The 26,081-nt window shown below is 54.2% G+C and overlaps 1 protein-coding gene across 14 annotated transcripts in view; it reads left to right on the forward strand.

Annotated features, from left to right (window-relative positions):
* The window catches only part of MPRIP (myosin phosphatase Rho interacting protein), a 131,401-nt gene that overhangs the window by 29,460 nt on the left and 75,860 nt on the right, over positions 1 to 26,081 (forward strand). For 13 of the 14 annotated variants that reach the window (XR_009049987.1, XR_009049988.1, XM_057715592.1 and 10 more), the window contains exons 2-3: positions 4,246 to 4,323; positions 6,233 to 6,298. Coding sequence is in view for 12 of the 14 variants with exons in the window: in XM_057715592.1 (XP_057571575.1) it covers positions 4,246 to 4,323; positions 6,233 to 6,298 (144 nt within the window). In the remaining 2 variants the exon portion in view is untranslated. Of the gene's footprint in view, positions 1 to 4,245; positions 4,324 to 6,232; positions 6,299 to 17,308; positions 17,517 to 26,081 lie in introns of those variants that run through there. The other variant, XM_057715586.1, reaches the window with a different exon arrangement.

Consider the following 26,081-nt stretch of genomic DNA (forward strand, 5'->3'; position numbering starts at 1 on the left):
GCAGCCTCTTCCCAGAAATCAGCCGGAAGTGCAGCCTCTGGTTTATTGGGTGTGGGAGGCAAGGCTGACGTTAACTGGAAGGGAAGAGGCTCAGCGGGTGCTCTCAGGTGGTGACTTTTGCACGGGGTCTGGACCAGTAGGCTTCTTCCCAGGTGGCCTGCTCGAAACAGAGCTCAGTCTCATCCTCTGGGTCCTGAGCATCGACAAGAGTCGCCTGCTTCTCCTGTCCCCCTGCCCCTTAAAGTACAACCCCAGCCACCCAGCCAGGAAACAGCAACAAAGCTGCATACCATTAAGAGTTCCTAGAGCCCACTTCCTGTGCCAGCTGCCTTTGGGGTCGCCACAGTCCGTACATCAGGTTATTGGGGGGCTTCCAGGAAGAGGGTACCTTCTGGCCTGTTGGAGGCCCCACCCTGTCCCAGAAGAGATGAGGCAAGCGAGGGAGGAGAGCTGCCCGCAAAACCTCGGTCTCCCTTGTGCGCCTCTCCCGTGGGGACAGAGGCTGTGGTGGGCGTTTCCGGACGTGCTGGCACGGCTGGGTCTGCTGTTTCCATTTTTAGACAGTCTGCGAAATAGTGGGAGCAGCAGCAGCAGCACATCTGGGGTGCCCTTCCGTGCCTGTGGGGTTACCTGAGAGAGTGGGCCTGTGGATGGGGTTCCAGGCGCGGACGAGCTGAAGGAGGGTGGCCGAGCTGCTCTGCGCTGGCAGACGGGCCTGCCTCTGTCTTCGCTTCATCTGCGCCCGTGTCAGCGGGTCCTCTCTGCCCCAGGCTGCCCTCCTTCTCACAGATCCTTTGTTCCCTGTTTGCTTGCTTGGCTGGCACTGCAGGGTGGCAGGGACCTTCTTGTTTGCTGACGACCCTAGTGTTGAGCGATGGACATCTGGAGGTTCTCGTTGTCACGCAGCAGTGGGCACCAGGTCAGCCCTGTTAGTCCTCTGCCCCACTCCTGGCCCTGGCAGACCCGGCTGCTGCCTCGTGCTCCCCTCTGGACGCTGTCGGCATGTCCTAGCTCCCTTCCTGCAAACCAGGGCACCAGCTCATTGCCCTTGGAAACTTTTGTCCCTGTCTCTTTGACTGAAGTTTCCCAAATCTGGCTGGGGGCGGGGCACAGAGCACAGAGTCACTTGAAAACTTGCATCGTGAACCCCCCGCCCCCCTCAGCCCCCTGCCCCCCGCCTTCCGTAGAGCTTAGACTTGGCTATTCTTGGCTTTGGGAGAAGGACTCATTGTGAACCCGTGGAGTTCTTATTTACCTCTGCTTCCCCACTGCCTGACATAGGCCTTGGTAAGTGATTTTTTAAAAAACAGCTTTATTGAGATATAATTGACATACCATGCGTAATTGACCTATTTAAAGTGTACAGTGTGATGATTTTAGTGTATTCCCAGAGATGTGCTGCCAGCATCGCTGTCAATTTTAGAACGCTTTCATCGCCCCCAAAAGAAACCCTGCGCCCTGTAACGGTCGCTCCCCACAATCCTTCCATCCCCTCCGCCATGGGCAACCCCGTCTGCCCTCTGTCACTATGGATTTGCCTTGGTAAATGCTCTTGTGGAATGTCACCCACTTCCCAGGCTGCTAGAGCACTTGTTTCTTGCCCCGTGCCCTCTACTGGCCCAGCCTTCCCACCTTTCAGGATGACCTGGGGCGGGGGAGGGGTGGCCTTGGGATGATCCACATAAGGAAGTCATGGCCAAGTGAGGTGGGTGGTGGCAGGCTCCCCGAGTATGTGTTTGTTGAGAGAATAACGATGCTTATTGGGCCAGGTTCTGAGGGACTTGTGCCGGTCCCAGGCCTCCCACTGCCCCTTTTGAGGGAAGGACAGGTAGGTGTAGTTGATGATGTGAAGTCACCCCAAAACCCTGCAACCAGAAACAAGGAGGGTGGTGTGTGATCAAAGCCAGACAGAAACGGGGGAGACACGGCCCTGGGGTTTAAGGAGGAGTCTAACCTCATGATTTCACAGGTCAGGGAACTGCAGGCCCAGCGGCCATGTAGGGAGTCACCTGGCTGGGGACATGGGGTCATCCCCCAGCACAGACTTCTCTGTCCTGTGTTCACGTCTCTGAGTGGTGCCGAGAGTCTGAGTGTGCTCACCTGCCTGGTGGATGCTGGGTGCCGCTGTGTTTGCTGAGAAAACAAACCTCTGTTCTCTTTGCTGCTGGTTTCCCAGGCAGCATGTCCTTCTACACACTCCATGGTCCTTCTGGGTCCTGTCCCTTGAACTCCTGGTCCTCTGCCAGCACCCACTCCCATGTTTTGTCAAAGCCAGTCTCGTTTCTTCCTTCAGTCCACTCCATACCCCTTGCCCCAAGTCCCTCTTTCTGTTCATGGGGAAAAGCCAGTGCTTCCCCTGGGGGCCTGAGGACCCTGCAGGAGCCAAGGAAAGAGGCTCACCCCACATGCTCTGTGACCTCTGACAAGTGACCTTCCCTCTGTGAGTCACAGATTCCACAGCTTTTCAAAATGAGGTGGTATGACAGGGCCTCCCTATTTGGAAATGTTGCATAAAAGGCGTGCTGAGAGAACTCCTAGGCTCACCCCGAGAGAGTCTGTGTGTGTAATAGCAGGCAGAGGGTTTGGGCTTTCGCTTGTGTTGCTGCCCTCCAAAGGGCAGTGGACACATTGGCCTGGTTTGCCTTTGCCACCCCTTTCTCAGGAGCCGGGTGTGGTTAAAAGGGAGGTGGAGCCTGAGTACATGTCTTCAGGTTTTAACTCCTGTTGACCTCCTACTGCTAGGGTCTTGGGGGACAGGGGGCACTCTTTGGTTATAAAAAAATACAGAAATAGCCAGCATTTATTAAGTACTTTTAGGCCAAATACTGTGCTCAAGTTTTTTTATCATACAATTTTTGAGATAATTCACATACCATAAAATCCACTCTTTTTAAAAAAAAAAAATCTATTTGTGCTGTTCTGGGTCTTAGTTGTGGCACGCAGGATTTTTGCTGCGGCGTGCGGGCTCTTAGTTGCGGCATGGATGCAGGATCTTGTTCCCCAACCAGGAATCGGACCCAGGCCCCCTGTATTGGGAGCATGGAGTCTTACCCACTGGACCGCCAGGGAAGTCCCTAAATTCACTCTTTTAAAGCATACAGTTTAGTAATTTTTAGCATACAAGTTAAATGCAACAAACTCCACTGTCTAATCTAGAACATTTCCATCACCCCCAGAGAAGCCCCACACCTGTCAGCAGCCACTGCCCATTTCTTGCTCCTTCCACATCCTGGCAACCACTCATGTGCTTTCTGTTTCAATGGATTTTCTTGTTCTGGACCTTTCATGTAAGTGGAATCATGCAATTTGTGATCTTTTGTGTCTGTCTTCTTTCACTTAGCATAACGTCTCTAAGGTTCAGCCATGTTACAGCGTGTCGGTACTTCATGCCTTTTTATTTCTGAATGACATTCCATTGTGTGGATGGGCCGTTCTTCTGCTGGTGGACTTTGGGCTTGTCTCTACCTTTTGGCTGTTGTGCATAGAGCTGCTGTGGGTGTCCACGTCCAGGTATTTACATGGGCACCTGCTCTCAGTTTTCTTGGGCACGTGTATACCTAGGAGGGGAACTCTGGGTCATGGGGAATTCTGAGTTTCACCTTTTGAGGAACTGCCAGACTGTCTTCCCCAGCGGCCGCACTATTTTGCATCCCTGTGCTGAGCTGTGTTTTACGTGGATCATCTCATCAGTCCTCACATGAGTTTCACAACGTGTAGGTATAATTATCATCACTTTCACCTTTCAAACAGGAAGATAGGAACTCGAAGGATTTTCGGCCCAAGGTCATGCAACCCGCGAGTTGATGATTCTGTGGCCAGTGCGTCTCTGCTCCCAGGCCCTGTCCTATACCATCAGGATGAGGGGCTGCGACGGTGCCGGTCACATGACATCCCTCGTGCCCGCACATATGGGCGCTCACATGGTTACGAAAGAAATGCCATTTTCCCCTGATCCTCGGGGCTGGATCAGGAACTCGAGAGGAGGTATCTGCTTCTTAGGAGTGCCTGTGCTCTGCAGTTTTTCAGACTCCTTCTGGGTTTGCACTGCCCTCTCCGCATCGGGTGCCGCAAGCCTCTTGCTCGCCAGCATCTCTCTTGGAAGCGCGGCCTGGGGCTGGGGAAGGGGCTTCACGGAGCACGCGGAGGCGAGGTGGGTTCTCAGCAAGGGCTTGTCAGTGGCTCATTAACTTGACCACTGAACCTGTCCAAGGCCGCGGATGACCTGCCCTCCTTTTTCTCCTCCAGGCAAAACCCATTTATGGTGGCTGGCTGCTCCTGGCTCCAGATGGGACTGACTTCGATAACCCAGTGCACCGCTCTCGGGTAAGCGCATCAGAGTGAAATCTTGGGATGGAGAATTCTCCAAGAGAGGAGCCCACCTACGGCAGTTGACCGAGTGGAAGAGGGAGATGGGGGGTTGAACGGTGGATCCTGGGATGGCAGGATCAGCAGGGAACTCCTATTCGGTGAACTCTCAGGTCCCAGTAGTTACACCTGCTTCATTCAAAAGAGGTGGCGCTCTCAAGGTGCTGCCTATTTTGTGGGTCAGCTCGATTCTAGAAACAGTTAAATGGACAAGGCCAAAAGACAGTCCAGCACATATTTGCATTGTGGTAATTAGGCTCCCAGTGCCTTCAGTGCCAAGGTCCTGCTTCCTGTGGCTCCCTCTTTCCCCTCCCGTCCTCCCCGGATGGGGGCTCAGCAGATGAGCGGGAGTGAAGGGAGGTGGGCCTTGAGGGCCAACTTCACTTCTGTCCCGTTTCTTCTGGGCACCCGTCCTGTGTGGGTCCTCTGGACAAAGGCTGCTGCTTGGCCAGGTCTGAGCTGGTACAGTGAGCTCGTCAAGCCAGCATCATCCTGGAGCAGTGGCTTATTCCTCTGTCAGGACCCCTTTGACCTTGACTCCAATTAAAACACTTTGCATGTGCTGTCCTTTTGCACGTGCCCTCCTCCAGGTACTGCCGCCTGTCCTCTTCCCATCCCCTGCTCCCCTGAGGACCTCTGCCCTGCCTCTGGGTCTCTGCTGCCCCCAGCCTGCATGTCATACTCTGGGGTGGGGCCGTGGTACTCCACAGAACTTGCTCTGTATCTGGGGTTTTCGGGCTTCCTTCTGGAATGGGTTTTAATTTTAGCAACAACAAATAGGAGCCTTGGAAACATTTCTCGGGAAGAGTCCAGGTGGCCCAGCCTTCTACAGGTCTTCTTCGCAAGGCCTCATGGGTGCCTTGTTCCTGCCATGCAGGCGTGAGGACAGGAGGGGTGACTGTTCCAGTGGCTGTAGTAACCAGGGAGCAGCCCTCTTTCCTGTTTTGTATTTAGATCATACAGAATTGCCATTTCCAGCCTATGATGGGAAAATCATTATTATAAATGATATAATTCTGGCCCAAAGCAGAGAGACATGATATTTTAGTTAGTTCCTGTGGCCTTATTGCCAGTAAAAGTATGAATTTTGGGGGGCTTTTGGAAATGTTGAAAATAGGTCATGGAACTTCAGGATGATCTTTGGGATGTGGGGACCAACAGTCTTTCGTTCTAGACATGTCCCGCCACCCCCCACCCAAAAGGAAGGGCCTTTCTGTTCCACTGTCAGTGCCATTGGACCTCCGTTGGCCCCCGGTGGCTGGCCTTTGGGTGGAGGGCAGCGAGGGGCCCCCTTTGCCGGTCATTCCCTTCCTGGACATCAGAGTTGTTCCACTGGCCTCCCTCCTCCCCAGCTTTATTTTTGTTACTTCTGTGCTCTTCAGTGACTACTGGAGCCCGACTGGCTTTTTCCCTTTCTCACACTCCTTGTGGGTCATTGGAACAACCTTTTTATACCATTTTTCCAGATTTTTTCAGGAGTGGGGAATCAGTGCTTGGCATTCTCAGGTTATCCCATATCATGTCAGGTAATTCATCAAATAAATATTGACACATATTATGTAATAAGCTCTGTTCTGGGTACATAAAGAATTCAAAAAGGTGACCAAGACATTGCCTCTGCTCCTGAGGAGTTTGCAGATTAAAATAGACCAGGTGTCGTTTAAAATGTCAGTAACTGGAAACGCACTGGGTTTGGGCCTCTCCCCTGGCCCAATCCTGGCTGATGAGGCACTGTTCTTCCACCCCTGGGCTCCAGAAATGGAAGCTGTGCAGCCCGTGTGCCTCAGAGGCGGGCTTGTCGGGTGCAGGGGCTTGGCAGACGGAGACGGGCCAGAACGCTCCTAACCTCCTCTGTGTTCTGTTGCAGAAATGGCAGCGCCGGTTCTTCATCCTCTACGAGCACGGCCTTTTGCGCTACGCCCTGGATGAGATGGTGAGTGTCCTTCTCAGTCCCTCCCCACCCTGGCCTTGGCCTTCACCAGGCGCCTGCTGGCCCCTTTGTTGTGGCAGTGTCGGTCTTGTCTGTGAGCGCGAAGCTTTTGCTTCCACTTCTGCTGAGGGGCCTGGAAGTTTTGAAGAATGTGTGGCAGCTGCTTGCAGCGGCCCTCACAGCCTCGACCTTTGCTTTGAGGCACTTTTGGTGGCCAGAGAGTCAGTAGGGAGGCAGGAAGTCACTTCTGTTCAGGGTGGTAGGAGCCCCCAGGTAGAGAGAAGTGGAGCAGGCTGCGGGTCTGCGGGGCAGGTGGGGCGGCCCTGGGCAGGCTGTGCCGGCTGAGTGCACAGACCCACGCGCGGTGAGCCAGGGCTCCTCTCGGGTCCGTTGTCAGAGTTGGTGTCACTCATCCTGTTTGATGTTCAGAGGTCTTCTGGCCACAGGGTTAGTGTTCTGGGCACTCAGCCAGGGTGTCCCAGCACAGCCATTCACACCGTGAAACATAGGTTGCCCCCAGGACCCCACCGCTTTCAGAGTCCTTCCTTGCTGCAGCGGGGAGAGCAGGGCCCCCGACGTGTGAGCAGAGCACCGTGTTGTCTGTTGGGACATTGCGTGTTTGGTGGTTATCACAGCTGATGCATGACCAGGCTGTTGGTGCTTCCATTTCCACCCGGAGTCCTAATCTTTGTGATGCAATGTGTTTTCTATTTTGTTTCTGGGACGAGTTAATAGGTATGAGACCTAGGGAGGGAGTGAATAGGTGTGGTACCTAGTTCTGTATTGACTGTTGTCTCATTGGTTCCTTCTAAAAAGGAATTTTCTTATTTTTCATTCTTTCTGAGAGCATATTTGTACAGCTTGGATGGCCGTAGGGGGTTTTTGCCATGGAAGCATCTGTGGTTCAGAGTCGTTTGAGGAGACTGGGTTGACAGCACCAGGGGGTGGTAGAATTTGCTAGAGGTAGAAGCAGAGGAGCGGATTCACCTGAATTTCCTTAGGCAACTCAGCACTGTGCTCTGTGTTCTCCTGACTTGGCCGTCACGCCGGCAGGCGCCCTGGGGTGGGAGCTGGGCTCCGGCACATCTGGAGGTTTACTTTTGTCCTCCCTGTGCCTGGCTGACTGCTCTTATGTCCTGCAAAAACTAACCATAGAGGAAGCGCCTTGAAGGTCACTGGATGACATCCAGGCTGGCCCGGGCCGTGAACCAGAGTTCCTTGGACTCAACTTGGAGACTGATGATTCTGGTCAGAAAATCTTTCTTTAGGTCCAGCTGGGGTCTGGTACAGCTCAGTGCACAGGGACAGGGGCGGCCACTGGGCACAGATGCACAGCACTCGCTGTTCAGAGAGCTGCTCCTGCACGACCGGGACCTTGAGCTGTGGGCGACACCCAGCCACGCCTTCCAGTCTCCCCACAACCTGCCCATCCTGTGCTGCTCGGGCAGAGGTGGGACGTGCCAGCCATGGAGAGGGAGGGAGCCCGGGAGAACCAGGGCTGCAGAGAGGGCGTTCGGGGTGCCTAGAGTGGAGGGACTGGGCCAAGGTCACTCTGGCAGATGTCCGTGGGGTTGAAGAGACTGACCAGTGCTGCTCTGTGGCCCAGACTGTGGTGCAGGTACACGGCCCCTCCTGGGGTGAAAGGGCATCATTTCTCTGAGTAACAGGAAACAGTAGCAGTTGTGTTGAAATACCTTTAAAGCGTTTTTCCCTGTTGTGTTAGGAAGGCTCCGTGGGGGAAGTTCTGAGGAAGCCTCCAGGCCGCATGTGCAAGAAGGCTGCTGAAGGGGTGGTCAGGTGCCAGCAGCCCGATGGTCAGTGCTGGTGGCCATTGCCATGGGAGCTCGCGGGTGGGCTTCTTCTTGTGGGGGCTAGAGCAGCCTCTCCCACCCTGTGCTCTGCGTCATGGCTGTTCCCCAACCCAGAGGCCAGCTTTCCTGAAGCCTAGACTCCTGCCTCCTACCTGGAGCAGGGGCCATGTGTGCAGACTTGTTTGTGAACTGAGTCCCAGTCGTGCCAGAAGTTTCCTCTTTGAGTACCTAGAAGTAGAGCCCTGGTCCTCAGCTAGGGACCTGTGCCTCCCGGGGCCGCCTGGCAATGTCTGGAGTCGTCTCTGAGCTTCACAACTGCACGAGGGTGCACGGTGCTGTTGGCACCTAGCTGGTGGAGCAGGGAGCTGCCAAACAGAGTGTGGAGCACAGGACAGCCCCGTACGGGCGGCCACGCGGCCCCACGTCCACAGTGCTGGGCTGAGAGATGCTGTGGGACCTGGTCAGTGGCTTATGTACAGTTTTTTTTGTTTGTTTGTTTTTTTAATTAAAATGTTTGACTTGCTCTCATCCCCATTTTTAAGAGGTTTAGAAGGACCTACCCATCAGATTTCCTGTGAGTGAGGGAGGTGATGGGGCAGAGGTAGCCTGCTGGCTGGGATGGTGTGTACCAGGCGTGGACTTGTTCCTGGTGTGGAGGGTTTCTGGGGGGTATTTCTGCACATCAGGCAACCACAGGCCCAGCAGAGCTGTTGTGTGGCTCTCAGCCAGGGAGCAGATGGGCACTGTTTCCTGTGGCAGTTCAGGGCAGCTCAGGCCTCCTGCCTGTACGATGGGCCCATCTTGGTGTTGGTCTCCAAGAGCAGCAGCTCTGAGCAGCCTCTGGCCACTGCTGACCCTGCGCTGCTGCCACCTTTAGCTTCAGCTCCCCGCCTGGCCTCCGAGCTGATCTACTGCCTGTAATACATTGTCGCAATGGCTGGGCCCTTAACACTTAGTCACAGTTTGTTTCAAATTGTTACGAGGACTTTTATACAATATTACTATTTGTTTTCATTTGCTTAAATGTTAAGTTACCAATTGGATTATGCCTTTTTTCTTCCTTGCTGGGCCCCTGATAGTTCTCGGTACCTCTGCATTGCCTGACCTGGGATATGATAAATACTTGCTGGGTTGAAATAATCAACTTTGTCAGTGCTTTGCTGCAGGATTTCTGTTTCCGCGTGGGGAAGAGGTGGGATGGGTGCTCCTGGGAGAGGGATTAGGTGCGTTTCGCATCGAAGCTCTTAGTGGTTCCTCAGCAGAAGGGAGAACTTGCTCCAGGGGGCTCCGGAGCACAGCGTGGGGACCCAGGGGGCATGGTGGTGGCTGGAAGGCCCGGAAGAGGAGGAGGGCTGCGTCCCTGGGTCAGCGCCTTGCTTTGAGAGGCCTTCCTGCCTGGGGTCTTCCACTGGGTCTGGGGCTTCAGGCTAGTTTGGCTCCAGGGGTGACTGTTGCCTTTCTCTTCCAGGCGGCTCTGAGAAGGGACTAACCTTCGGGAATCACTTTTCCTTTTTTGGGAAATTTCTTTCTCGATACACCCACATACCCTGTAACTGGTGGGTGTGGAGGAGAGGCAAATTGCCCAAAAAAGGAAAAAAAATTTCCCAAACGCAAGCCGAGGTGAGGTGGGCTCAGGGCAGCCTCACAGACAAGTGGGCGCCTGAGCAGCTTGGCTGGGCCTCTGATTCTCCAGGAGTGGACAGGGTGAAGGGGCTAGAAACCCAGGCTGCTGCCTCTCTCCTCTGCTTTTGTTTCTCCCTCTGTGCTCTGCCTGTTCGTGTACCAAATTCTGCCACTTTCCTTGAGCGTTTGGGGACTGATGTGAAGCGAAGGTGCTGGGCTCACGAGAAGGCTTTCCTGGAGAAGCTCCCCGTTCAGAGGGGAAGCAAGCCCCCGAGTTTCAGGTGGAACCACTGGGCTGCAAGGGGGGACTGTGCCTGATGCGCTCTGGCAGCCTGGTCTCTTGATTTTGTCTTCTCTTCCTTTTTCCTCCTGGAAGCCAGGCAAAAAGATGTTTTTGTTTTTGTCGTTTGCTTTTAAACTATGGTAAAATATATGCAACAAAATTTACCATTTTAACCATTTTTAAGATTACAGTTCAGTAGCACTAAGCACGTTCACATTGTTGTGCAACTATCACCACCGTCCCTCTCTAGGACTCTTTCCATCTTCCTAGGCTGAAACTCGGTCCCGATTAAACCCTCGCTCCCACTCCCTTCCCCAGCCTCCACCACACACACTTCTACTTCCTGTCTCTATGGATTTGAGGACTCCAGGGACCGCCTGTGAGTGGGGTTATATGGTATTTGTCCGTCTGTGTCTGGCTCATGTCACTTAGCATAATGTCCTCGTTTCACTTAGCGAGGTTCAGTCATGTCGGAGCATATGTCAGAATCTCCTTGCTTTATTTTTTATTTTTTTAAAAAGTATTTATTTATTTGGCTGCGCTGGGTCTTAGTTGCAGCATGTGGGATCTGACCAGGGATCAATCTGGGTCCCCTGCATTGAAAGCTCAGAGTCTTAATCCCCGGACCACCGTGAAGTCCCAGACAGAATCTCCCCACTTAAAAAAAATTCAGGAAGGTCTAATGCCATTGAACTGTATCTGCTCTGAAACAAACTGACCCTGGGTCTCTCCTCTGTGGGAACCGTGCAGAGGATTTGCCCATGCTTCCGCGGCAGGTGTGGGGGGCATCTCCCTGTTCTCTGCCCCAAGGTTCCTGGAAAGTCAGGACGGACCAAGCTACACGCCTTCACAGGGGCTGTGCTGCAAGGGCTTCAGTGTGTTTCACATCCCTACACAGTAGTAGGGAGAAGACTTTTAGCTCTTGGCTAGTGCCTTGTTCGAGGGCAGTTGTGGTTTGTCCGTCCCCTAGGACGAGATGCTCCAGCCAGAGGAGTCACTCTTGGGGTCTGTGCCCGCTTGTGAAGTGGTGGGCTTGGTCTGAATGCTCTGCAGAGGATACTGAGTGCTAACAGGTCAGGGTTCTGGCTCCTTTACAGTTTTCTTCCTGTAGGACCGAGTCCCGGAGGTTGCCTTGATCCCAGGACCTTTGCCCACTTCATTCTCAGTGAAGCTGGGCCCCAGGGGAGCACGGGGAGGGACTCAGCGTGGCCCTGCTGCCAGTGGGGACTGTCTCTGAGGTTCTCTTGCTCCTCTGCAGCCAAGCCCCCATCACGTCCCCTGCGTCAGAACCTCCTGACGGCGAGGCCCAGGTAGGCACAGTTTAAATAACCACTCCCTGCGATTTTAAGAAGCACAGACATCTGAGGAGCCCTGCTTTGAGCACTGGCTCTCCTCCTCCTTGGTTGGAGCGTTCCTAGGCAGGCCCATGCATCTGCTTCATCAGTAACCACGGTGGCTGTTGTGTCTGCGGCAAAGAGCCATGGGGGGGAGGACACATGGCCAAATGGAGGTGCCTCTCATGGTGAAGCTCACAGCTTGTTGGGAACCACATAAACACGAGGATTAAATGCAGTGGGTGGTTTGGGGAGTCAGAGAAGTCTTCTGGGAGGAGAGGGGGCCTTGGCCACCATCCTGCTGGTCACAGGGTTGTGGCGGGGCCGTGGGCTCAGCCTGGTGATCTGTGTTTGCTCTTCAGGCACGACCTCTAACGTGATGTTCACAGCAGCATTGCTTGATAGATATTGTTATTTCATTTCACGGAAGAAACTGAGGCCCCGAGAGATGGTGGCATCACTCAACTTATGAGTGACAGAACTGGGCTTTGTGAACTGGTGAGACGCCTCCTGGGAGAGTAGCGGGGGTCCTTCCCCTGCTGGTCCCACTGTCCGCCATGTCTCGTGACGGGCGGCTCAGCCCGCCTGCCGTCTGTGTGTGGTGAGGGGAGTGGCGCTGGCTGCGGGCCAGGCTGGGCTCTTGGCCTCCTGCCCACCCCTCAGGTTTGTCTGTAGCTACAGACTGGCAGCTCTAGGGGTTTCCCATGTTCCTTCCAGCTCGTTGAGCTGAATGAACTAAGTTCAGGCTGCGGTCCAGGTGTGTGGATGTGCATTTAGAGATGTGTACAGATCAGAACAATAGTCAGCCTCTGCCTGTCCAAGAGGCAGGGAAGTTTCCCTGTGTCTGATGCTTTGTGGATTAGTCTCAGGTCTTCAGGTTTATTTTTCAACCTGTCATGTGTTCGGTCTGGCTTTGGCCTTCGTCCTTTTCCACACGGTTTCACTTCCAGGGCATGGAGGCAGGCCTGCTGTGTCAGGGTGCTGGGAACCTGAAGGGCGTAGGGAGAAGGTGTTGGTTTGGGGTCCAGTAAATATGGGTTTTACTCCTGTTCCGCTCCTTCTGACTGAGTGGCCTTGAGCAGGGCCTCCTCCCTGCCCGATTTCCCTCCACAGGAACCTCATGGTGGTGGTGGGCCCACAGAGAGCCTGGGTTTCCTTCCTTCCCCTCCTCTGCTCAGCTGTTCTTCTCCAGTCCTGTGCTTGCTGTGGTAAAAATGGTAGTTTTAAAACATAAGTTTGAACTTGGAAGTGTTTTCATCCTTAGGTTAGCCTGTGAGCAAGATGGGGGTTGTTACAGAGTGGAAGCCACCCTTGGGCCCTATGGATGCACCGTGTTCCACTGGGCTCTCCTGGTGCTGTCACAGCCAGGTTGGAAGACTGCTGTCTTTTAGTGGAATTCTGCACAGAAACTTGATACAGATTTTAAAACTGATACAGTCTGGTGCTACTTTAGTTGAAGTTGTGGGATAATCCCACCCCTCCTTCACCAACCCCTCCACCGCACCCCCGCAGGAAAGATTATGCCCTGACTGGACAGACTTCCTTCTGAGGCAGAATCATCCAGGTGACTGAAGGCCCTGTCCACTAGCCTGCACGAGCAAGGCACCTCTTCTGTGTTGACCATTTTAATTAACTTAGTTTTCCAAAATAATGAACTTTTAAAAAAAACTTGCAAAAGTGGTAAATGCTTTGCCAGTGTTGGCCGATGCGTGAACAACACCCATCTTTCTAGGTAAACTCTGAGGCCTGATGTTCATGAGGAAAAGTGGAGAGTAGCCTGGGAGGCAGGAAGGGGCTACTGGCAACTCGGTGGGCCAGTCTGCCCACCCCCACTCCTCAGTGGGCTGCTGCCAGGATTGGCTCAGCCTGGGGGAGGGAGCTCAAGAGTCATGCACCAGCTGGGGCATCTAGAAGGTGATTCTAGGGTGTTGAGGCATTTTACTCCTGCCTGCTTTAATTTTCTAGATTTTGGGCTGTAGATGAATTCTTTACCCTCTCTTTACTTAATGATGACAACTACGTGTCATTCTCACCTCTTTGGGAGGGATGTTGTAACAGTTAATTCCTCAGTGACTCAAGTGCATTGCAGATAAAATACAGTCTGTGAATGTGTATTATGTATGTGGGGGCTTCCTTAGTTGGAGGCGTGTTTCGTGTCTTGGGAGGGGGTGTGGATGACAGCACGAGGGGATGGTGCAGAGAGGACCCCGAGCTCTGCCTCTGGGCTTCCTGCAGGCCGTTTGCCCTACAGCATCTTTGGATCAACTTCAAGTTACTTGGAAATGTTACAGTGAGTGAGTAAGGAAGGGCAAGATGAACCCAGTTGGGACTGGGAACTTCTCCCAACTCACAGCAGAGCCCTGGTGTCAAACGGTCAGGGTCAGCGGTGAAACAAGTGTCACATGCCTTCTTCCCTCAAGAGTGACTCACTGGGACGCGGGAGACGTCACGCATTAGGATGAAGCATCCTTGTGTACGAATGTTGTTCCCTGGAAACCCGTGTCCGAACTTTAAATCCTTCGCTGCGTTCCCCACCTTTGAACTGAGTTGAGGAGGAGCTTGGAGACTCAAGCTTGTTAAGAACCCCTGAGCCTGGTGTCTGTTGGAAAGTGCAGTGTTCTGCCTCGGGTAGCTCTTCTCGTTTGCCGCCCTTCATGCTGGCCTGGGTCACTTCCCAGTGTGGAACCGCTGCGGGATGGAGGCCAGTGGTCAGTTACGAGGCTGTTTGGGATGAAGAGCAGAGGTTCCTGGAGATGACCTGGTCCAGGTGTCCATTTGTGGCTGGAGAAACCCCTCACAGGAGGGGTTCACCAGTAGGTGTGGGGCAAGCAGATTGCTGGTGGTCTAGTCCTGAAGGGAAGGGCTAACTGCTGACATGGGGGCCTGAGTCTGGGGTAGGGCAGATGTTCTGTGCTTTCAGTGTTAGAATCTGTCACCTGGTGGCCCAAGCCTTGAAGAGGAAAGAAGTTAGAGGACGCACAAGAACAAGTGGGTACCAGAGAATTCGGTAGAAGGGAACAGATAGATACCTGCCAGGTGGGCTGGGAAGGCTCGCCACGTAACCTTGAATTACTCACAGGAGCCAAGAGAAGACACAGGCACCACGCCCAGGTGGGTCCAGGTCGGACCTGATTTCCTTCCTCTGTCTTTTGTCCCCAGGATGCATGTTTCCATGTGCGTCTCCCTCTACAGGGCAGTGAGCACTTCAAGGCAGAGCCTGCTATTTGCCTGCATAGAGGGGACCTTAAATAATACGTGCGGTGTGGGAGAAGCTCGGCACCTGTTGGCTGACCTGGTGGGGAATCAGTCTGCCATCCCCCTTGACTCTGGCGCTTGAGTTTCTGTCATAAACATTCAAGAAATTCTCGCTCTTTGACTTGCAGACCAGACTGAGAGGACTTGGTGACTGGGTTGCGCAGCGAGTGCACAGTGATGGTGTCCCTGGGGCCATCCCGTGTGCTTTCCTTCCTTCCCAGTTCCTGAGTGCTGAGTGGACAGCAGAGGAGGGATCCGCTGCCCGCCTGGGTCTGGTGCCTGTGAACCTAGTGAGAACCCACGGTCTTCTCTCTGCCTCCCCAGGGTGCCCGCAGCTGCTGAGGGGGGACCCACGGCTCGTGAACAGAGGAGGCTGCGGGAGGTTTTACGTCCACGTGGTGCACCTGTCCAGCCCTCTGCACGCACACAGCTTTTTCACTGATGGGAGGAGGTGATTGGGGGGATTGGAGCGGCAGTGCTGCTGATTTGGGGGAGGGATTTCTGTGGCCTTCCCTGTGCGCTGGGATAGCTGCTGAGGCCAGGTTGTGGTGGGCACTCTTGTTGGAGGTCTTCAGAGCTGTGGGGGGACGTCTGTGGCAGCTGCGACTGTGGCCTGGAGGGTGAATGTCTGTGGTAATGGGCAGGGCGGCTCTGGCTTTTTGGCAGAGACGAGTGACTTCGGGTTTTAGGAAAGTGAGCAGCTTGGAATAATTGGTTAGGAAGATGATTAAGTAGCAGCAGGGAGAGAACTGTTGAGAGAGTCATTTCATGAGTCAGCAACAGAAGACATTTGGGGTCCAAGAAACAAAGCCAAGCGCCCGGTCCCGGTGTGTCCACGTGTACGCCTGCGGTGCTCCCACACGCGCCTGTGCAGGGCCGGCGGCTCGAAGCCAGGCTGCAGAGGCCCCCAGGGCGTAGCCCCTGCCCCCGACGTCTCAGGCTCCTCACTGTCCCCACTCAGGGCCCCGTCGTGCACCCAGCCCTCTCCTCATGACCGTGCCTTTTTTTTTTCTCCTTTTACTTTTCTGGGAAGTGGGCGGCACGAACGGTGTGATAGGCCGTCCGCCTGAGACGTTAGTGGGCGCAGGCGACTTCGTGTGTTGGGGTCGTGATTGCTCCCGCCCACCCTCCCTCCACAGCACTTTTTCAGGAGAATCTTTTCTTGCGCAGGGAAGGCAAGGGGATGTTCTTCTTGGTGGGAAAGCTCTCTGAATCCAGGGCGTGATTCCACTGATGGAATCTCACAGGTGGCAGGCAGGGTTTCTTAAGGCAGGGGAACCCCTCACTTTGTACCACATGCTGACTTACTCTGGAGGGCTGGTGCAGCCCGTGTGCACGCGCACGTTGATGAACGGATCGGCCACCGACATCTCTCGAGTGTCAGAAGTGAGCTCAAGGTGGCTTCATTCTGGGCAGAGGATACTGATGACAACACACAACATGTAAGTGCATTTGTCTCCTGCAGCTGCCGTGACACACCGCCGCTGACCCCCTGTCGTAGCACAGCGTGGGCTTGCCCCCACGTCCTGGAGGTCAGGAGTCCAGCTCAGCGTCCCTGGGCTCACGTCAGGGTGCCGGCAGGGCCGGCTCCTCTGCGGCTCGGGGCACAACGGCGTCTCACCCTTTTCGGATTCCAGGGGCCGCCTGCGTCCCTCGGCTCGCGGCCTCTTCCTGGCCTCTGTTTGCATCATCACCTCTCCTCCTCCCCTGTGTCAGTTCTCCCCCGCTTCTCTCCTGAAAGGACACGTGTGATGACCTTCACGGCCCACCCGCATAAGGCGGGATCGTCCCCGCGTGTCAGGATCGTTACCGTAGTCTCACCTGCAGGGTCCCTGCTGCCGTCTGAGGTCACACTCCAGGTTCTGGGGGTTGGGGTGTGGAGAGCTTTGGGGCCATTATTCAGCGGCCGCAAAGGGTGTAATCAGGGGGAGCTACTGCAAAGTGCTCTGGGTACAGAGCAGGGCAAGCTGGCTCTGCCCGGGAGGGCTCACGGAAGAGAGGAGCTGGGCCAGGGCTACAGGGCTCTGCCCGGGTTGGGGCCGGGAGACAGTAGGCAGCGCCGTCCACCTTCACAGCAGAAGCGTGACTTCCTGTGACCAGAGGGTATGGCTGCCTCCTCTTCACTTCATCCTCCCCTCTCCTTCTGTCCTCAGCTGCAGTTCTGGGTAGGGTTCGGTAGTGCTGGTGGACACCGCTGCCTGGCCTGAGACAGATACTGGAAACGGGAGTGGAGAAAGGCAGTGCATGGACGATAGAAAGGAGAACGATGGGACCACCCACGGTTGTCCCTGATGGCACAGATCCCGCCTAGGCGTCGGCATGTCCCTCCTGGCACTGCTGTATCTGCAGAGTGAGTCAGGCACGGGTGCCGTGTGGGGAAGGACCAGCCTCTACCCGTAAGGGTACGGAGAGGTGGCTTTGCCCGGGTCGTGGCAGCGGGGAGCCCAGCCGCGAGGGGCTCTGAGGGTCACTCTGGCTCCAGTCAGCTCCTCGACACAGCCCCTCCCGGAGGAAGGTTCCACAGACAGCACGGCGGGCATCCCTCCTGTTGAGCCGGCCTGCAGGGCAGGGGGAGGGAAGCAGGCATCGTGTGTGTCCTGTCGCACCGGCTGGTCCTGTGCGGCTCCTCCCGAGGGCGGTGTTGCTGCCCAAGCCATCGAGGCTGTGAGGTGCGGGGACGGCGCAGAAGCTCCCCAGACCACGGAGGCCTTGAAGGACTTTGTGACCTCCAGCCACACGGGAACACGCTCGTCCGCGAGCGGAGAAGGGTCTCTGAGGCGCGGTTGCAAGGCCGGGATTCCAGCTGGCCTCTGCTGAGCCTGCTTTCTGTCCCTCCTCAGGCCACCTTCCTCTCAGGCTTCCGTTCATACCTCTGCCGGTGGATGCTCTGGAATGTTCTTCAGAGTCCACTACGAGTGAGTCATTTTCTCCCCCTGAACCCGCCGTGGAGGTTGTACGTGTCTCCCCACCGGCGGGTAAGGGTCGGGTGGCCCGACAGTGCCGTGTGGCGCCCGGGCCCCCCTGAAAAGCCGTGTCTGCGAGGCTCATCAGTGGCGTCCGGCTGTCTGAGGGCACAGCGGCCGTTACTGGGGCAGAAGCCTGAGGCTCACCTCCTCCAGGTAGCCGTGTATAGTTTTTGGAACCAGCTAGCCTCTGATAGATGCAGAGGTTAAAAGAAAAATCACGCCCAATCACTGTGCTAGTAGCTTCTCTCGCTGGGTTCACGTTTAATCCTGAAAATGGTCCTGTGGGGAGAGCAGTGACTTGCCCAAGGTGAGGTTCTCCCCCAGCAGAGCTGGGGCTTCGGGCTTTGAGCCGTAGGTGGGGGGCCTGGCCAGTGGAGTTGCTCTGGCTCAGTTTCTGCACTGAGCGCCGAGCCCAGATCCCACTGCCCGGCGACACGGTGTGATGGGTGCTGACACCTGCTGAGTGCACGGGGTGGCTGGGGGGCGGGGGGGGATTGGTGACAGGGGCAGTAAAGGGCCAGGCTGCCTATTTTCCTCTGTCCTTCCTGTAAGGCAGCCAGTGTCCGAAGAATCCCCTGATGGGGGGAGGCTGGACTTGTGCCTGGTGTAGAGGATGCACCTGGCCCTACTTCCAGCACTTTCCCAGGAGACCTACCAGCACTGCTGCATATTTGGGTCCCGGTGGTCAAGGGCGTTGGGGAGTTGTGGATGTGGAGTGGTGTCGAGGTTCCTTGGAGACATCCTCTCGTTCAGCCCTCACCTTTGACAGCTGAGGAAACTGAGGCACAGAGGGGAGGGGGGTCTCCACTGTCATCCTCCAGCTGGTTCAGAGACATGGCTTTGCCTGCATGCAGGGGCTCTCTACCTGGAGTCAGGATTGTGTGTGAACAGGAGCTGTGAGCTCCTGAGAAACGGAAGCACGTCCCCACTTTCTGTATCAGCAGACCCTCGCGCCTGTAATCAGCGCCCAGTCGGTCCTCCCTGCCCACCCAGCGGAGGAAGACAGGGAGCAGGCCCGAGAGGGGCTGGGCACTGGCCCTGCCTGAGGTAAGGGGTGTGGTGTGAGTGTCGGGAGGACGCGTCAGACTTCTCAGTTTTGGGGGGCCTCCTTCCGAGATGGAGAAAAGCACGCAATTCCTGCTGTGTGAGAAAAGGCTGGAGAGCAGCCTGACCCAAGCATACCTGGGCGTGGTTTCTACATAAACACTGACCACTGGCGGGGAGAGATGTGCAGTCCAGGTGTCCTTGTAAATGGGGTCGTTCTGTTGCATGGGGTGTGGCACCCACATGGGCGAGGGCAGGCACGGGGCCAGGCTTCAGTCAGAGCCCCCAGCAGGAAGTAACCCCGACACCGCGCTGCTCCTGCCCAGTGCTCCTGCCCCGCTCTCTGCTGGATTGCCTGTATTATCTGATTGCTTTCCTCCAGCATATTCTCCGAGGCATCCCGTGTCCCTCCTCGAGGGTCGGCAGGGTCACGTGCAAAGTGTGGCAAACACAGAGCCACTGTTTTCAACTCAACTTACACTGTCCGGTGGCCAGGCCTAGCTTCCTCTGTCTCACATCCTGAGACTTGTTCTGAGGGTGTGGTGAGCTCGTGTTAAATGGTCACAAGAGGGATGGCTGTGAAGCTGTGACAACCTGGGTGTCGTCTATTCCACGCAGCAGCCCTGTCCTCAGGCGTTGGGTTTAGGAGGCTCCCGTTTCCGGTCCTTTGTCCTCCCTCTCCTCACCAGGGTGAGAGTGGGGGACGGAGAGGCCAGAAGGTTGTTGGTGGGAATTCTCGAAGTTCCCTGATGCTCCTTCCTTTCTCTTCATGGGCTTCCCTTAGCCACTGGACCAGGTCATTGTGCCCACCGTCTTAGCTGCCCTTCTACTGCTGAAATAAAAACAAACCCTGCCCTCCCAGAACGGGAAAAGCAGGGTGAAAGTGTCCTCTTGGGGTGCCAAGCCATTTGATCTTCCTTGTCTGAGTAGGCCCACGTAGGTGACGTTGACAGACACCAGGACGTCGTCTAGAATGGGAGCCCTTGTCCTGTTGCTGTGGGCCAGGCGAGGGTGGCCGCCATTTCCAGGAGGGCAGGGCGGGGCCAGTTCTCTGCAGAAGGAGTGGGCGTGGAAGCACTCCTGTTTGTTCACTTGTCCCCTCACGGACCACTTGCCAGGTCATGGTGTTGGAGCCTGAAGGGCGCTTGAGTGAGTGGAAGTGGGGAGTCTCTGTGGAACTGCAGCCTTTTGGTTGTATTTGGTGGCACTTCTGTCGGCGCGGCTTCCTCCACGGAGGGTTACCTCTTCCCGTCAGGGGGAAAGGCAAGTGCCTAGTGTTAGAACAAACCTGGCTCTTTAGTTTAAACTTTACATTAAACCCCCAAACCAAGTGTTCAAGCCTTCACAGCCTTAGAAATGATCTTTCCATAATTACTTTGGGAAACACATGAACACTCCTCCAGCGAAGGCCGCATTTGAGGTCTTTGACTTAGGAAGAGCAGTCCTTTATTTCTAACAGCCTTGCCCGAGGAGGAAGTGATACATGAACTCACCCTGAAAAGAAGTGCACCCAGAGCTGACTGCGGGGCCTGAGGACCCTGGGCGTCAGCCTCCGGACCTGGGGGGATGGTGGGCAGTCTTTTAAAGGGTGTGTATCATTTCCCGCCTGTAGCTCAGTATTTACCCTGGGATCTCTCTGCTCCCTGACCTACATGAAGCCTGAAAATGGGCCAGGTGGGAATTTTAAACTATCGTGGGGGCTTTAATTTTTTTTTTTAAATAATATACACGCATAGTTTAAAAAGTCAGATGTGTAACCACAACATTTCTTATATGAAGCGTGTACACCCTGCCCCAGTCCTTCCTCCTGAGCCTGTTCCGCAGGAGGCCACTGCCAGTTCTTGCAGCTGGAGGAGTTCAGTACTTACCTCCGTGTTTGTAAATAACACGTTTATACCGCCATTTCTTGAGTTTTTGGAAGGTACTATCTGTTGATCTTGTCTTCCGTAGATAGGGTTTGGTTCTTTCACCTTGTGGCTTTGCCGCTCCCCCCCCCCCCCCGCCCCCCGTGCACAGGCACAGGGGTACCTCACGGCCCCTCTTGTCCTCTCCCATCCTGCCAACACAGGTACCCTGCAGCAAACAGTGGGGCTCAATCAGTAGTGTTCACATTATTATGATGCTGTAAAAAATGTGCACATTCACACCACGTGTGAACCATTGACTGTTTCCTTTCACGTTTGGTTTCTTTTGCAGTTGATAATTGCCCTTCCCTCTTCATTTGTTTGATTTATATTTAACTAACCTTAATTGCACTTTAAACTTTCTGACAGAACTACGAAACTCCTCTTAGTGTGGGCAGGTCCCTGGGTCAGTGGCTCTTTTTTTTTTTTTCCACGGTCACATCCCTCGTGGAGCGTTCTCTCCTCTTGTTTGGCTCTTCTCCAGGCCCACTCTTTAGCCCTTGACCTGGGGGTTCCCTTTCTCCTTCTTCAGAGTTTCTTAGATCAGATCTTTTTTGGTTTGCTTCTCCATTTGGTAAAGCCTCTTGAGAAGGGCACAAGGGAAAAAAAGTTTTGAGACCTTGGACGTCTAAAAACGCCTTTCCTACCCACACTCTTGATTGGTAGCTGGACTGGTTATAGAATGTCAAGCTGGAAATAATTTTCCCTTGGAATTTTGAAGGCACTGTTCTTTGTCTTTAATTTCTACCATTGCTGCTGAGAAGTTCATGTACAAAGGATCTGATTCCTGATCCTATGTAAATGAATGGAATTTTCTCTCTGAAAACTTTTAGGAGCTTCTTGTTATCCCTTGAGTTCTAAAATTTCGTGAAGATATGCTTTGGTATAGATCTATTTTCTTTCATTGAGCCAGAAGCCTGGGTACCTTTTAATGAGGAAAGTTCTGTCCCTCTGGTCCAGAAAGTTTTCTTATATTTTTTCCCTCTGGTAGTTTCTCTTGTCTCATTTTCCCTGGTCTTTACTTTCAGAGCTCCTGTTATTTGACTGTTGGCTCTTTTGGGCAGCGTCTAATGTTATTGTCTTCTTGCATGGCTTTGTGGTGCCTGAGATTTCATTAACCTTTCGTTTAACACCTCTGTTTCTGATTCCAGCTGTCCTGTTTTCTTATTTTTATTCTAGTTCTTATATCAGCTATCATATTTTTAGTTTCTTAGGGTTCATTTTTTGTTCTCTGTGTCCCTTTTTATAGCATCCTATCCATGTTTCATGGATGCAATACTTTCTCTTAAAATTTCAGTTATTTTGAAATTTTATTCTGTCTCTGGTCTGACTCGCTTTCTTCTTCGTTCCCTTTCTGCCTATTTTGGTCTTGGGCTTTCTCAAACGAGTTGTGACCCTTGGCCCTACGTTTGTATTTAAGAATGAGACTGTGTGTGTGCAGGGTATATGTGGGTGACTGGTTGGCCTTGTCTTAGAAGGACAGTCAGGCAGGGAACTGGCAAGTCCCCAGACCCAAACCCTCTCGTCTCTAGTCTGGGGAGACTTGTGGGCAGCAGAAGAGCTTGGTGTTGGGGAGACCTCAACTTTCAGAATGTGGACTTTAATGGAATCTTCCACCCCTGCCTCCATCTTCTCCCCCCTGTGGTGCCTGCTGCCCCGAGCCTTTTCAGACAGCACCTTCTGGGTGCTGCTGGCAGGAGCCAGGCCCAGGGTCTGACTGCTCCTTGAACAGGGGCTGACCAGCCCTCCTGCTCCTGGCCTCGCCTCCTTGATCAGAGGTGCCTGGGGCCTCTAGGCCCTGAGCTTGCTGGTGTTCTGACGGCATCAGCCTGCCGCCTCCCGGTTTCCCTCTGGAAGCTTCCTCGGCTTCACCTGGTCACTCTCCGTGTATGCACACCCACCTCCAACGTTTCAAAATTTATTTAATATCCCACATCTGCAGCTATCTCCTCTCCAGTTTTTGTCTTTGAGAGTTTATACCTTTTAAAAATCGTCTGTGGTTATTTTTATTAGGGTTTTATCAGCAACTTGAACACGTCACTGTATGATTTTGGCCATGTTTGACTGGAGGCTCCCCTCATGCATTTCAGGAATCGGTTTGCACAGGGGGCGTGTGCGGGTTTCCACTGCGGGCGCCTCCCTCCTGCCTGCCCGACTCCTCTCTGTCTAGGCAGCTGTTCCCTTCTGCGCTCTCCTTGATTTGTCCTGCGTGGGCCAGGTTGTTGCCCTGGGTCTGCATAGCTCTTCGTGTGTGCCTGGTGGGGTGCGTGGGGTGTTGGAAAGTGAGTGTACACATGCCTGCTGCGGGTGTGTGTGCGTTTGTCTCCTGCGTTAAGTGTTCCATCTATAATTTGCTTCAGCACCTTTTATGAGGAAGAGATACTTTCATAGGTAGTTGAAATTCTCGATTCTCTGGTTGGAAACCCAAAGGTTAATGATGACTGCTGTTCCAGAAAAGTTAGAGGGGGACGGTCTCTCTAATCTCCCTCTGGTGAGTGAGGCCCTTCACGGATTGGGTCCAGTCGCCTCCTTGCACCAACAATAAGACCCTTGTTGTCATGGGCTGGGCAGGTTCTGTAACGGATACTTTGGCTGCTTGAAAAGGACCGTCAGGGGATCCGGGGCTTGGGCCTGTGCTTGTTCCAGGGCCGCATACACTGTCGTGTTTTCCTTCTCCCCACACCAAATGTTTTCCTAATGACTCTCCCTGGAACCTTAGGAAACCGAGAGAGAGGTTGAATTCATTCATTCACTCGTTGCTTGCTTGCTGTGTGCCATGGACAGGCTGGGAGTTGGAGAAATAAAGGTGAGGAAGGGTCCTGCCCTCCAGGATCTCATAGTCCACAGTCAGGAAGGAGGGCGTAAAGCTGAGAGAGACAGACACCCTACCCTGCCCAGCCCCAGGAGGGCTCCTGGCAAGCTCGGGTCTCCCTGGGAAGGAACAAATTAGGAGTAATCTGGAGGTGGAGGTGCAGGATTGCTCAAAGCGCAGAGGTAGTGGTGGAAGACCGGGCTAAAGACATAGTGCTTCCCCTCCCCCCGCCCCGTGCCAGAAATAAAATACCTTCATGGTGACAAATGTGGGAAACACAAAAAAGCATGCAGAAAACAAAGTTGCCCGATACCAAGAGAGAAAACACCTGTTAATTTTATGGTTTGTGTGTCCTCTTAGGATGTGTAGTTGTATACTTATGTGAGGCCTAAAAGTAAGACTGTTAATATTTAATAAAACTATTCTAACAGTTCCTTGTGTCACCCTTTGAAGTGCAGTCTTTAGTAGCTGTGTGCTGTGCCATCAGTAGTTGTTCCGTAGTGGGGGCATTCATGTTGCTTTTAAGTGTTTTCTTTCTCCCTCCCTCCCTCCCTCTCTCTCTCTTTTTTTTTTTTTAAGCTCTTTATTGGAATATAATTGCTTTATACTCTTGTACCTGCTTATGAGGTACACCAAAGTCAATCAGCTGTATTTATACACATATCCCCATATCCTCCCTCTCTTTTTTTATCTAATGCTTCAGCAAACGTTCCCAGTAGCAGAATTGTGGGGCCCGGGGTGTGGCGTTTCTGAGGCAGTTGCTCGGTGTTGCCGGATTGAGCTCTGGACACGGCGCACTGCACCAGCGGGAGGAGGACATCCAGGGTTGCTCACTGTCTTCTCCGTGTTCCTCTCTCCATGTCCTATACCCAGATTTGTGTGGCTGTCCCGGAGGCTGTAGAGAGATGCTTTTTGAGTGGGGCACCCCACAGGCAGTTAAGACCATATTTGTGGTCTTAAGTGAGATAGCCCGACTCATCAGAAGCCTGAAGAGAAATGAAAAGCCTTATTTTAGCTTCCATCTCATTCCTCCACAGTCAGACCAGAACCAGCAGCAGAGGAGGCTGGCGTGATCCACATCGCTCCCTGGCCCCGTCCCCGCACTTCCGAGAGCGGGGGTGGGGTCTGCGAGCGGCAGCTGGGGGTGGCCCTGCGGGGGCTGGGGTCCAGCGTCTGTGCCACCCCACCTGCCGTGTAGCCGTGACATTTGCCCAACTTGTGTAAGTGCAGAAGCAGCTCGGACGGTAGCAGCAACGTGGCCCCCGGAGACCTCGGCTCCCTGCTGGCTTCTCCTTTCCCTGGAGCCTGGTGCTGCCTCCCTGCCACGCTCTGCCTCCGGGCCGCACTCTCTCTCCCGCCCTGGCCTTTCCAAGCTGGGATGGAAACAGAAACGTTCCGGCCCCAGAAGGTCCCTGCGTGCTTAATTCCCATGTCTCTAAAAATATCTGTAAACTTCTTCCTGCCCAGTCTCCTCCCTAACAGAATCCGCCTCTCCCCCACTCCTCCACTTGAGGGAAGAAATAAGATCTCCGATTCATTGCTGTTTCCAGGCTCAGGATGGAATAAATAAGAAACGCCGAGTTTTCCACAGTTGAAAGGGGAAAACTGCCTTTGTTTGGCCTGGAGGGCTGAGTCCCTGTCCACACTCTGAGGGTCCTGCCTCCAGCTCTGGGAAGGGCACCAGGGAGGAAGAAAGAGGGGGACAGGAGCCCTCCCTTCCTTCTGTGCTTGGGGTGGCGGAAGGAGGCCAGCCCTCCTGCAGCCGGCGGGCCTCCTGAAGTGAGTTGCTGTGGGAATTAAGCCGGGCTCCCAGGCCCCTGGCCTCCTGGTCAGTGCGGACCGAAAAGGAGTCCGTGGGAAGCCTCCACCCTCAGAGGCTGCCTGCCGGAGGCTCCTGGAGCTTTCTCAGGCATTCCTGGATTGGGACGAAGCCTCGGGCCTCTCCCTCGCCCCACCCCCCAAACCTTGGATGCCTGCCTAATTAAGGCTTCATTTATTTCCACATTTTCCCAGCTCTGTATAAAGCGACAAGCAAGTGGGTGAGGCCTCCCAATACTCCTAAGAGCATGGGGGGTGGTACGGGGTGGCTGGGGGAGAGAATACTCCAGGGTGGGCTTCCTTCATCCCGGACGGGCGGGGGGAGGGGGGGAGGGGCAGTGGAGGGGGGGAGCGGCAGGGAGGCGGAGCTAGGGCAGAGGGACTGCCAAGCTAGGCGGTGGTGGGAAGAATTTCTTTCTTTCTCCCCGCTCAGAAACCCAAAAATAGCCATGTCAAAGGCACAAGCCGAGCAAGCCTGGAGCCAGCTGAAAGCCATTTGCTGCTCAGCCCCTCCCTCTTCCTCTCCTCTTCCTCGCAGGCCCCTCCTTTCCCCTCGCCTGCCCAGTTCCTGCCCAGTCGTAGGAGGAACGAGCCGCCCAGTACTCGCCCTCCACGGTTCCCGCAGAGGTGTCTAAACGCCCTGTGGTGCAGCCCCTGCATTTGCTTTCCTGGTGACTTTGAATTTGCCTGTTAAGATTTCTTAAGATGAAGCAAATCTGTAGCTAAAGTGTAGACAGTAAAAAATATGTAAAGACTGGACTGGATCTTGAAACCAAGGGGAGGGGTCACATGCAAGAGAGCAAATGCCAGGAAAACTGTTTGCTGTAACAAATTTTTTTCCCCGATTATAAAAGTAACGTACTCACTGTACAAATTTTGTGAAAACAGGAAAGCACAAAGATGAAAAGATAAACCAACTATTCAGAAAAGTCCTCT

Source organism: Hippopotamus amphibius, chromosome 17 (assembly GCF_030028045.1).
Source record: "Hippopotamus amphibius kiboko isolate mHipAmp2 chromosome 17, mHipAmp2.hap2, whole genome shotgun sequence".
In the NCBI taxonomy this organism is placed as follows: domain Eukaryota; kingdom Metazoa; phylum Chordata; class Mammalia; order Artiodactyla; family Hippopotamidae; genus Hippopotamus; species Hippopotamus amphibius.